The sequence below is a fragment of the Tachyglossus aculeatus genome, chromosome 14, assembly GCF_015852505.1.
Source record: "Tachyglossus aculeatus isolate mTacAcu1 chromosome 14, mTacAcu1.pri, whole genome shotgun sequence".
NCBI classification, from domain to species: domain Eukaryota; kingdom Metazoa; phylum Chordata; class Mammalia; order Monotremata; family Tachyglossidae; genus Tachyglossus; species Tachyglossus aculeatus.
The window spans coordinates 17,518,153-17,531,068 of record NC_052079.1 but is presented as its reverse complement, the minus strand read 5'-3'; the positions used below and the strand labels follow the sequence as shown (position 1 = coordinate 17,531,068).

The 12,916-nt window shown below is 45.2% G+C and overlaps 1 protein-coding gene and 1 non-coding gene across 2 annotated transcripts in view; one reads left to right on the top strand and one right to left on the bottom strand.

The window, feature by feature from the left end:
• The first annotated feature begins 624 nt into the window (after positions 1-624).
• Positions 625-762, top strand: LOC119937386. The gene has a single exon (XR_005454059.1). It is a non-coding gene; the product is annotated as a small nucleolar RNA SNORA7 (small nucleolar RNA).
• A 4,980-nt stretch (positions 763-5,742) lies between these two features.
• The window catches only part of IRAK3 (interleukin 1 receptor associated kinase 3), a 31,453-nt gene continuing 24,279 nt past the window's right edge, over positions 5,743-12,916 (bottom strand). Inside the window, exons 11-14 of the mRNA XM_038756052.1 lie at positions 12,153-12,351; positions 9,221-9,283; positions 8,883-9,047; positions 5,743-6,297 (exon numbers count right to left, since the gene is read on the bottom strand). Of these exons, the coding sequence (XP_038611980.1) occupies positions 5,743-6,297; positions 8,883-9,047; positions 9,221-9,283; positions 12,153-12,351 (982 nt within the window). The remainder of the gene's footprint in view (positions 6,298-8,882; positions 9,048-9,220; positions 9,284-12,152; positions 12,352-12,916) is intronic.

Here is a 12,916-nt window from a genome sequence, read left to right as displayed (position 1 = left end):
AAAATAAATAGAATAGATATGTACAAGTAAAATAAATAAATAAGTAGAGTAATAAATATGTACAAACATATATACATATATACAGGTGCTGTGGGGAAGGGATATATATCTATCTATATGTATATCTATCTATATATATCTGTGTATATATATATGTATATATATATATATACATATATATATATATATATATATATATACAGAGAGAGAGAGAGTGAGATATACTAGCTACCCAGATTGAGAAATTAAACAATTCCATGATAACTTTCTAGGCCATACAGTTTTTTTTATAGTATTTGTTATGCATCTACTATGTGCCAGACACTCTTCCCCTCCCGATTCACTGTCAATCAACCAATCAATCGTATTTATTGAGCGCTTACTGTGTGCAAAGCACTGTACTAAGCGCTTGGGAAGTACAAGTTGGCAACATATAGAGACAGTCCCTACCCAACAGTGGGCTCACAGTCTAAAAGACTGTCCTTTCTGGGTTACCCATGCACTTGGGTTTGTATCCCTTAAGGATGTGGATACACATCCAACCCCTGTCCCAGTATATATCCTTCTAATCTGCAGCTTCCTCTACCTGTAATTTATTTTAATGCAGCAGTCTGGGCAGTAATACCCCTCTCAGGACGGCACCTGGAGAGTTTCCAGCACTCTGCCAGTCTTGGTTACGGGAGGGAGAGTCAAGCAGAGGCCTGTCCATTCCATTCCCAGCTTGGCCAGTGGCTAGCGAGTGGCAGGGAATCCGCTACAAGTCAGAACTCACCTTTGCTGGGCAGCGGCAGCGCGGGAGAGTGTCGGAGGTGGAGACTCGGGTTTACTGTGTGGAAGGAGGCAATGGTAAAGCACTTCCTTATTTTTACCAAGAAAACTCTATGGATCCACTACCAGAATGTGGGCCGTTCTGGGAGAGATGAGTCCGTGGGGTCGCTATGGGTTGGAGATGACTCGACACGGCATAAGACAAGGCGATTAGTAGCAATAGTAGCAAGCGCTTACTGAATGATTGTCCCCTCGACTAGAAAGTGAGTTCTTTTAGGGCAGCCATCATGCCTACCAACTCTATTGAACTTCACTCCCCTAAGCGCTTAGTACAGTGCTCGGTACTCAGCAAGTGCTCAATAAATATCACTGACTGATTACATCTCTAGCAGGTACGCTCTACCGGGTAGCATCTAAGATGGAGGGTGCTGTTTGGACGGATTGGATGAGAAGGGCCTTCCAGACTGAAAGTCTTGAAACTGGTCAGAGGACCTGGGTTATAATAATAATAATGGCATTTATTAAGTGCTTACTATGTGCAAAGCACTGCTAAGCACTGGGGAGGTTACAAGGTGTCCCATGTGGGGCTCACAGCCTTAATCCTCATTTTCCAGATGAGGTAACTGAGGCCCAGAGAAGTGACTTGCCCAAAGTCACACAGCTGACAAGTGGTGGAGCCAGGATTTGAACCCATGACCTCTGACTCCAAAGCCTGTGCTCTTTCCACTGAGCCATGCTGCTTCTAATCCTTGCTCCGCCACTTGCCTGCTGAGTGACCTTGGGCAAGGCACTTAATTTCTCTGGGCCTCAGTTACTTCATCTGTAAAATGGGGAATGAGACTGTGAGCCCGATGTGGGACAGGGACTGTGTCCACCCTGATAAACTTTTAGCTACCCCAGCGCTTAGAACAGTACCTGATGCATTAATAAGCACTCCACAAATGTCATGTTAAAAAAGATCAAAAAGCTACATCCCGTCTCAGCCTTAATATTTCCAAAGTGACAAACTACTTCTCACACAGAACCTGCTTCCACTTCATCGATTGCTTAGTTGCCCCCTGATAAATTTACGTGCAGATTTTTGATACTGCCTCCCTACAGGTAAACTACCTCATTTCTATGATGCCTGTTTCAAAATGAATCCTAGAGCAACAGTCTCGTGGCTTAAGATAATCCTGAACGACGGCAGTGAGTTAAGGAAGGCTGGATTTGTTGCATAAAGGATGTGGCTAGATTTTCCTCAAATCTGTAATGGGAAAAAAACCCCAATAGATGGTCTTTAGACTTTAATAAAGGCTCTTAGTTGAAATCGGTTCAACCTTTAAAAGAATTGTACTTGAGAGCATAATACAAGAAGAAATATGAGTAAATCCAGTGCTTAATGGGCCACAGCAATTGTGTTTCCAATAGCCTGTGCACTTACAGAGTGACATAAAAGCGTCTTTTGTGAGTAACAGGATTACAAAAGCCACAAGGAGATATTTCTACTTTACAGTAATGAGCTACTTGTAAAGAATTCTTCAGCTTTCAAGTAAAGCTTTACTGGAGTAGTGGGTTTTTGCTCAGTAACTGCTTTCTCCCTTTCACATCTGCAATGTCAGTGTAGCTGGTATCCTCAGGGCTGCAATAAGGTAGAAGCAGCCTGGCCTATGGATACAGCACAGGCCTGAGTGTCAGAAGGTCGTGGGTTCTAATCCCAGCTCTGCCACTTGTTTGGGAGAGTACAACACAACAATATAACAGACGCGTTCCCTGCCCACAATGAGCTTACATTCTAGAGGGGGAGACGGACATCAATATACATAAATTAATTATAGATATGTCCATAGGTGATGAGGGTGGGTGTTGAATAAAGGGAGCAAGTCAGAAGGGAGTGGGAGAAGAGGAAATGAAGGTCTCTTGGAGGAGATGTGCCTTCAAAAAGGCTTTGAAATTGGGAGGGGAGAGAAACTGTCTGTTGGATTCGAAAACAGAGGGCAGACCAGGCCAGAGGCAGGATGTGGGCATGAAGCTGGCGGTGAGATAAACAAGATTGTGATACAGTGAGAAGGTTGGCATTTCAGGAGTGAAGTGTGAGGGCTGGATCATAGTAGAGAAGCAGGGAGATCAGGTAGGAGCGGGGTAATGTGACTGCTTTAAAGATAATGTGAGGTGTTTCTGGTTGATATGGAGGTGGATGGACAACCACTGGGGGCTCTTGAGGAGTTGGAAAACACGGACCAAACATTCTTGTAGAAAAATGATCTGGGCTGAAGAATGAAGTATGGACTGGAGTGGGGAGAGACAGGAAGTGGGGAGGTCAGCAAGAACGCCGATGCAGTAATCAAGGTGGGAGAGGAGGCTTGGATTAACATGGTAGCAGTTTGGATGGAGAGGAAAGGATGGATTTTAGTGATGTAGTGAAGGATGAACCGATGGGATTTAGTGATAGATTGAATATGTAGGTTGAATGGGAGAGAGGAGTCAAGGATAGGGGCTTGTGAGACAGGAAGGATGGTGGTGCAATCTACAGTGATGGGAAAGTCAGGGGGAGGACAGGTTTTGGGTGGGAAGATAAGGAGTTCTGTTTTGCACGTGTTAAGTTAGAGGCGATGGGAGAATATCCAAGTAGAGATGTCTTGAAGGCAAGAGGAACTGCGAGACTGCAGAAAGGGAGAGCGAGAGATCAGGGCTGGAGATGTAGATTTGGAATTCATCCACAGAGAGATGACAGTTGAAGCCAGGGGAGCGAATGAGTTCTCCAAGGGTGGTTGTAGAAGGAGAATAGAAGGGGACCCAGAAGTGAACCTTGATGGGACCCCCACAGTTAAGGGGTGGGAGGCAGAGGAGGAGCCTGCAAAAGAGACTGAAAATGAGCGGCCAGAGAGATAGGAGGAGAACCAGGAGAGGACGGGGCAGCGAAGCTGAAGTTGGATAATGTTTCCAGGAGAAGGGAGTGGTCGACAGTGTCCAAGGCAGTTGAGAGGTCGAGGGGGATCAGGATGGATTAAAGGCCACTGGATTAGGCGAGGAGGAGATCATTGGTGACCTGTGAAAGGGTGGATTCTGTGGAGTAAAGAGGACGGAAGACAGATTAGACACGCTCCCTGCCCATGACGAGTTTACAAGTCTACAGGAGCTAGAGTTCTGGGAATTCATGACAGCTGAGATTTCCTCCTGTATAAAAATGACTTCCCAGATTAGGTTTCGGTAGTTTAACACAGAGTTATGTCTCTAAGCTCACCCCTAAAACCACCATGGAGAATTTGGAAGCAAGCCTCGCACTGGAGCAATACCTTTATCACTGTCTCACAGAAATGGATGTCTTATAGCTCAAATCAGCCTGCCGTTTCATACTATGCAAAATAAGCATCTTTCGATCAATCAACTGTTACATTTACTGAGCATTTATAAATGTGTGAAGCACTGTCCTGAACTCTGGTAAGAATCAGTGGCTACTGATTCAGGCAAGAACGCAAAGGCTGTTCTTGTGATGGCAAAAAAATAATTTAAAGTTCTCAATTTTGGAGGAATTTGGGCTTTGATGCATTCCAATGATCCAGCAGATAATGTTTAAGACAGAAATGTACCGCTAGGAGATTTCAGTGCAAAAAAAAAATGGCTGTAAAGCTTTTTCCCCCTTTAAATTAATCTTGCAGTGATTTTTTTTTTACAATCTCCATTTGCGCTTTTAAAAAACAGATGAGTAAATCTCATTTGCAAATTACATACATCTTAACTGTCTCCTTATGCTTCTCTACAGACTAGTCGTTGCAATAAAAGTTGTCTTTCACCATCTAAAGTAACACTTCATAAATACTTCACTATGAGACAGTGATTCGCAGATGGAAATTACAGCCGCACAAAAGCCAATAGAGCTCATCCGATCCAAAGCTACTTTCGGAAGATGTCTAAATTCAAGGGCACTGCACAATGGCTCGATAACGGAATTGATTAAAGTTTGATGGAGGCCGAGGTGAAGGAAACGGTTACTCTCTATCCGTTCTAGATTCATTCAAGCTTCCCGTTCCCTGTGGTAGTACTGAATTTGATGAATATGATGGAGTCAGCCAAGAAAGTGGGATTGCTCCACGTCACGGAGTCTGAACTGTTCTTTCAATAAAAGAGTTGCCTCCAGATTACACAAATCAATCATTCAATCTTACGTATTGAGCGCTTACTACGTGCAAAGCACCATACTAAGCACTTGGGTGAGTTCAAGAGCACAAGAAAAGCAGTGTGGCTTAATGGAAAGAGCACCGGCTTGGGAGTGAGAGGTGGTGGGCTCTAACCCGGCTCCGCCACTTATCAGCTGTGTGATTTTGGGAGAGTCACTTAACTTCTCTGTGCCTCAGTAACCTCATCTGTAAAATGGGGATTAAGAGTATGGGACAACCTGATTACCTTGTATCTACCCCAGTGCTTAGAACAGTGCTAGGCACAAAGTAAGTGCTTAACAAATACCCTCATTATTATTATTATTATTACAACATAACAATGAATAGACACATTCTCTGCCCACAGCAAGCTTACAGTCTTGAGGGATTTACAATGCAGCCGGTTTCTGCTGCGTGTCTTAAATTGAAATGTAAATCAGAACCAACCTTCTCTTAGGAACAACGTCATCAGTCGATCAATCAATCAGTCGTGTTCACTGAGCACTCACTATGTGCAGAGCACTGTACCAAGTGCTTGGGGGAGTATAATAGAGTGGAATTAGCAGATACGTTCCCTGCCCATAATGAGCTTACAGTCTAGAGGGGGAGATGGACAGTCACATGAATAAATCCGTAACTTAAAATGTATAGACAAGATAGTCGGGTTGGACGCAGTCCCTGTCCCCGGCTCACAGTCTTAATCCCCATTTTACAGATGAGGGAACTGAGAGAAGTGAACTGACTTGCCCAAGTGGTGGATCCGAGATTAGAACCCAGGTCCTTCTGTCTCCCAGACTCATGCTCTATCCACTAGAGTACCCTGCTTCTCTTTGCCAGCTTAGAGGCAGCTATTCCCTGGTTCCAAAAGGACTGTTTGCAAGCCAGCTGTTTGGGAATACTTGCCTTTTTCTTTCTCTTCAGGGCGAATGACTCCTAAACCACCCTTGGTGTCCTCTTCAGGGTCTCCCCTACTTGCCACGGATGGATGGTGGCCATCTCCCAACCGGATCCCATGAGGAAAACCGGCAGCCTCGGCCGGGGAGCCGGTTTCCACACAACCGGCTGTGAAGGGCCAGAGGTGAGCGTCAGATTTGAAAGCTCCTCCACCTTCCCCACTGCCCCCGGCCACGTGGGAAGCATCATCAGTGGCTACTCTTTGGACGCAGCCCAGAAACGTGACTTCGGACTGACTGCATTCGAATGGGGTTTTCCGGACCGCCCCACGTCGGTTCGGTTCTTCCCCGGAGAGAGGGAGGTTTTCGTCGTCTTCCACTGGGACGTTCGGTAAGAGGTCTAGGAAAAGGGGGGAAGGAGGCCTGAAGGACCGCAATGACGCGGGGGGATCTTCGGTAAAATACAGGGCCAGACAACTGCTCTCCAGGGTTTCCAGGACCTGGCATAAAGGAAGAGGCAGAGTCGCCGTCAGTCATTTAATTAGACCGCGAAAAGAAATTAGGCATTGATTAGGCTTTCTGAAAATGGGAGTTCTTTCTAGTCATTTAATTAGACCGCGAAAAGAAATTAGGCATTGATTAGGCTTTCTGAAAATGGGAGTTCTTTCTAGTCTGTACGCTCATTACGGGCAGGGAACGTATCTGCTAATTCTGTTGTAGTGGACTCTCCCAAGAGCTTAGAACAGTGCTCTGCACATAGTAAGCCCTCAATAAATACCACTGATTGACTGATTTGTCATGAAGCAGGATGGCCTAGTGGATAAAGCCCGGGCCTGGGAGACAGAAGGTCATCGGTTCTAATCCCAGCTCCACCATTTGTTTGCTGGGTGGCCTTGGGCTGGTCACTTCACTTTTCTCAGTTCTCCCATCTGTAAAATGGGGATTAAGACTGTGGGCCCTATGTGGGACAGGGACTGTGTCCCACCCGATTATCTTCTATCTACCCCAGGGCTTAGAACCGTGCCTGCCACATAATAAGCAATTGACAAACACCATTATGACTATCATTACCTGAAAATTTCCCACCCTCATGAAATTCCTTTTATTTTTTTTTACTGCTCTTTAATTCCTCAGTTATGAGCCAAATAGGTAAGGCAGGGAGGAATAAAATCTTCTTGAGAATAAGTACTCACCATCTAAGTCTCACTAACTGCTCCAGGACATCAGTTACCACACAGCTCAAAGACACAATAGTTCCTATCTTGTGATGGTTCTGTCTCTTGGTATCGGCCAAGCAATCAATTAATGGTATTTATTGAGTGCTTACTATGTGCAGAGCACTGTACTAAGGGCTTGAGAGAAGATGATACAACATAGCTGGTATCTTCACGCTGCTGCCCGGATCATCTTTGTACAGAAACGCTCTACTGAGCATTCTCAGTAGAACGACTCAGTCTCAGAAACGACCTACTGAGAGCTCACCTCCTCCAGAAGGCCTTCCCAGATTAAGCCTCCTCCTTCCTCTCCCCCTCCCCGCCGCCCTACCTCCTTCCCCTCCCCACAGCACCTGTATATATGTTCGTACAGATTTATTACTCTATTTTCCTTGTATAGATTTACTATTCTATTTTGTTAATATGTTTTGTTTTGTTGTCTGTCTCCCCCTTCTAGACTGTGAGCCCGCTGTTGGGTAGGGACCGTCTCTATATGTTGCCAACTTGTACTTCCCAAGCGCTTAGTACAGTGCTCTGCACACAGTAAGTGCTCAATAAATATGACTGAATGAATGAATGGTAGATACTTTCTCTGCCCACGACAAGCTTACAGAATAGAAGGGGAGACAGGCATTAATACAAATTCATTCAATCATATTTATTGAGCGCTCACTGTGTGCAGAGCACTGTACTAAGTGCTTATATAAATAAATTACAACTATGTGCCTAAGTGCCGTGGGGCTGAGGGAAGGGTGAATAAAAGGGAAAATCCAAGTGTAAGGGTGGTGCAGATTGGAGTGGGAGAAGAGGAAATGAGGGCTTAGTCAGGGAAGGCCTCTTGGAGGAGATCTGCTTTTAATAAGGCTAAGTTTAAAAACGTGAGGAGAGTGATTGTCTATCAGATAATGAAGAGGGAGGGCATTTCAAGCCAGAGGCAGGATGTGGGCAAGAGGTCGGTGGCGAGATAGATGAGCTCGAAGTACAGTGAGTAGGTTGGCATTAGAGAAGAAAAGTGAGCGGGCAGTAGTGGAGTGAGGTAGGAGAGGGCAGAGTGATGGAGTTCTTTAAAGCTGAAGGCAAGGAGTTTCTGTTTGATGTGGAGGTGGATGGGCAACCACTGAAGGTTCTTGAGGAGTGGGGAAACACGGACTGAACGTTTCTGCAGAAAAAAGATCCGGGCAGTAGAGTGAAGGTTTGGACTGATCTGGGGAGAGACAGGAGGCAGGGAGGTCAGCCAGTCCTTGAAAAAGTTAATCAACTTCCCTCTGGGGAACACTGTCTATCAAGGAGCTCCCCAAGAAAAATCCCATTTTGTACCCCCTATCGCCATTTGAGTTCAAAGTGCGCTGCACCTGTGGAGGGAATATCTGTAATTTATTTATTATACCTGTACTTTAGTATATCTGTAATTATGTATTTATTACATCTGTAATTTATTTATTTATCTATTTATTTTTAAATTTATATTAATGCCTGTCTTCACCTCTAGACTGTGAACTGGAATGTGTCTGTTTGCTGTTATATTGTACTCTCCCAAGAGCTTAGTACAGCGCTTTGCACACAGTAAGCGCTCAATAAATACGATTGAATGAATGAAGACAGGCGGGTAAGCAGCGTGGCTCAGTGGAAAGAGCCCGGGCTTTGGAGTCAGAGGTCATGGGTTTAAATCCCGGCTCCGCCAATTGCCAACTGTGTGACTTTGGGCAAGTCACGTAACTTCTGTGTGCCTCAGTTACCTCATCTGTAAAATGGGGATGAAGACCGCGAGCACCCCGTGGGACAACCTGATCACTTTGTAACCTCCCCAGCGCTCAGAACAGTGCTTTGCACATAGTAAGCGCTTAATAAATGGCATCATTATTATTACGCACTTCGTCCATGGAAGGTCTCGACTTGGCACGGGATGTGGCACATCGGCCAGCTAGTGTGAACAGTTTTGCAGAGAAATTCCGAGGACACGCCTCCACCTTCTTGTCCAGTAACGCGAAGCATGAATCAAGGCCTCTTTTCTCCATCATCTCCAGGAGCAGGTCCCTCTGGAAAACAAGGCAGCAAAATGATGCGGTGACCTTCCATCAGCTCTGGGATCAACGGCAGTAGAGGTGGGAATGGGTCCCAGATCAATCAATTGATCGTATTTGTTGAGTGCTTGCTGTGTGCAGAACAGTGTACTAAGCGCCTGGAAGAGGAGGATGGAACCGAGTCTCACCAGCTGAATGTGTTTTGGCTCCTCCATCACCACCTTGCAACCCGTCAGAACTTCCATAATGACCTAAGACAAAGCCAGAGGGGTGTTAGGCTACTGATTAATCAGCCTTTTATAGTTAATTTTCTGTAATTATGTGCCAGGCACTGGACTAGGTGCTGGGGGAGATACAAGTTAAGCAGGGTGGATGTAGTTCCTGTCCTACATGGGTTTCACGGTCTTAATCCCCATTTTACAGATGCGGTAACTGAGGCTCAGAGTAGTGAAGTGCCCTGCAGAGCTGGGATTAGGACGCAGTTTAGATTAGAATAGCAAAGACAAATTCATCCCTAGTAAATGACAATGTCTTATTTTTTATGCTACTTTTTAGAAGCAGCATAGCCTAGTGCATAGAGCACGGGCCTAGGAATCAGAAGGATCTGGGTTCTAATCCTCCCTCCGCCACTTGTCTTCTGTGTGACCCTGGGCAAGTCACCTAACTTCTCTGGGCCTCAGTGACGTCATCTATAAAATGGGGATTAAGACTGTGAGCCCCATGTGAGAGAGGGACTCTGTCCACCCTGATCTGCTTGTATCCACCCCAGCACTTAGTACAGTACCTGGCATGTAGGGAGCACTTAAATATCACATTTATTAATGATTATTTAAGTGCTTACTATGTTCCAGGCACTCTACAAAGCACTGGGATAAATACAAGCTAATCCAGATTGACACAGTCCATACAATAATAATGATGGTATTTGTTAAGCACTTACTATGTGCCAAACACTGTTGGAAGCGCTGGGGTAGATACAAGGTATTCAGGTTGTCCCACATGGGGCTCACAGTCTTAATACCCATTTTACAGATGAGGTAACAGACTCACAGGGAAGTTAAATGGCTTCCCCAGGGTCACACGGCAGACAAGTGGCAGAGCCGGGATTAGAACCCAGGTTTTCCTGATTCCCAGGATCGTGCTCTATCCACTAGGCCACGTTGCTCTACCCGAATTATTACAACAAAATTATTGTGCCCTGATGAAGGAATCTTCCATTAAGAATGACAGGGGGATTAATTCAAGTATTAATGGTTTGCCTAGCCCAATTTACATTCCCAAGTCCCTGCCAGTTGAATTCCTGCTAGAGGCAGACTACAAGGAGCATGGAGGCTGGCAGTGGGGAAAAACTTGGCAAAGTGCACACAGAGGTTTTATGGGTTTTGTTTTTTTTTAACATGCAGAACCTATTTGCAACCAGTGAGACTCCAACATAGTGTTTAATCAGGACCATCGCACTAAAATCAATCAATGAAAAATACTGATTGCGTGGATACTCTGTGCAGCACATTGTACTAAGTGGTTGAGAGAGTACAGTACAATAGAGTTGGTAGACGTGATCCCAGCTCCGCCGCTTGTCTTCCATGTGACCTTGGGCCAGTCGCTTCACCTCTCTGTGCTTCAGTTACCTCATCCATAAAATGGGGATCGAGACCGTGAGCCCCACGTGGGACAGGGACTGTGTCTAATTCAATTTGCTTGTGTCCACCCCAGCGCTTAGTACAGTGCCTAGCACAAAGTAAACGCTTAACCAATACCACAGTTATTATTATCCCTGCCCACTGGGATTTTGCAGTCTAGACTATAAGCTTTTTATGGGGAGGGGAACATGTCCATGAATTCTGTTGTAATGTCCTCTCCAAGCTCTTAGTACAGTGCTCTGCACGTAGTAAGGATCATCATCATCATCAATCGTATTTATTGAGCGCTTACTGTGTGCAGAGCACTGTACTAAGCGCTTGGGAAGTACAAATTGGCAACATATAGAGACAGTCCCTACCCAACAGTGGGCTCACAGTCGAAAAGGGGGAGACAAAACCAAACATACTTACAAAATAAAATAAATAGAATAGATATGTACAAGTACAATAAATAAATAAATAAATAAATAAATAGAGTTATAAATATGTACAAATGCCAGTAAATGCCACTGATAGAGACGTTAAAATAAACTAGGGATAGGGGAATCCAGAAAACAGTTGCCTTGGTAGCTCCTATGGTCTTTGGGAATCTCTTTAGCTGGGTTCCTCTTGGAGTCTAGGAGTCTTCCTCGGGGGGCCAACTTCACCTTCAGCACTGAAGGCATAGAGCCAGGGGGAGGTTTCCCTACTTGCTGAGCGAAAACTAGAACCCAGCTCCCTCGATTCCCAGACCCACGTTCTTTCCAGGAAACCAACTGCAGGGCCCTCGTGCAACTCTTTACCGAGTAATCTATCAGAGACGCAGCACGGGCCTGGGAGTAAGAAGGTCATGGGTTCTAATCCCAGCTCCACCGCTTGTCCGGTGTGTGAACTGGGCAAGTCATTTCACTTCTCTGGGCCTCAGTTACCTCCTCTGTAAAACGGGGATTGAGACTGTGAGCCCCACAGGGGACAGGGACTGTATTCAAGCCGATTTGTTCGTATCCACCCCAGCGCTTAGTAAAAGTGCCTCGCACATAGTAAGCATTTAACAAATACCATAAAAATAATAATCGTTATTCTTCTAATCCCAGCTCTGCCACTTGCCCACCGTGTGACCTTGGGTGAATCACTTCGCTTCTCTGAGCCTCAGGTTCCTCATCTAGAAAATAGCGATTCAAATTGGGTCCTCCTTCCTACTCAGACGGGGAGTCCGTGGGGGACAGGGACTGTGTCCAACCTGAAAAATTCGTCGCTTAGAACGGTGCTAGACACATAGTAAGCACTTAACCAATACCACAATTATTATTATCTAACACCGATCCAAATACCCCTAAAAATTAAAGACTTTTCCTTAGAGTGTACAATATTCCCAATAAAATATCCTTTTCCCCTTCTGTTCTATAGAGGTGTTTGGGCTCCTCCATTCCCATTTTACCACCTGTGAGAACTTCCGTAATGACCTAGGCCAGAGAGGCATTAGGCTACAGCTCATACTTACGATCCCAAAGCTGTAGACGTCTGTCTTGGTGGAAAGTTTGCTCTGTCTTAAATACTCTTCGGGCATGTACCAGAAGCGCTTCGCCATGTTGCTCTTGGTGCTTATGGTCAAACTGTGGCAGTCCGTTTGGGGTTGTAGATGCACCGTAGCAAAATCGGTTAATTTGGGTTGAAACTGATCGTCCAAAAGTATGTTTGTGCTGAAATCAAAATCAAGGAACAGATGAAGCTAAAAAGGACGTGGGTTCTAATCCCGGCTCCGCCACGCGTCTGCTGTGTGACCTAGGGCAAGTCACTTCACTTCTCTGGGCCTCGGTTATCTTATCTGTAAAACGGGGATTAAGACTGTGAGTCCCATGTGGAACAGGGACTGTGTCCAATCTGATTACCTTGAATCTACCCCAGTGCTTAGAACAGTGCTTGACACAAATAAGTGCTTAAAAACACCATTACTGTTACTATTATTATTAACCAGAAAGCAGACTTTGAGTCTCGTAGAATTTTAATATGAGACCGTTTAACGCTACACCTTAGGAAGTATGGAGTCACTGGAAAACGGGGGGTGAAGTGGTCAAGCTCACTGTTTTTATTTCTTAAAAATATGATTTTTGACTTCATTTACGGGGGGATCGGTCACCTGGGGTCACAGTGACTCTTAACGACTTCATCTTTTCTTGCACCGTCGGTATGTAAGGTTTTGCAATCACCCACATTCACACCAAACCTTCGTTCCTGATTTTGGCTTGTCTAAAATTCCTATTTGGA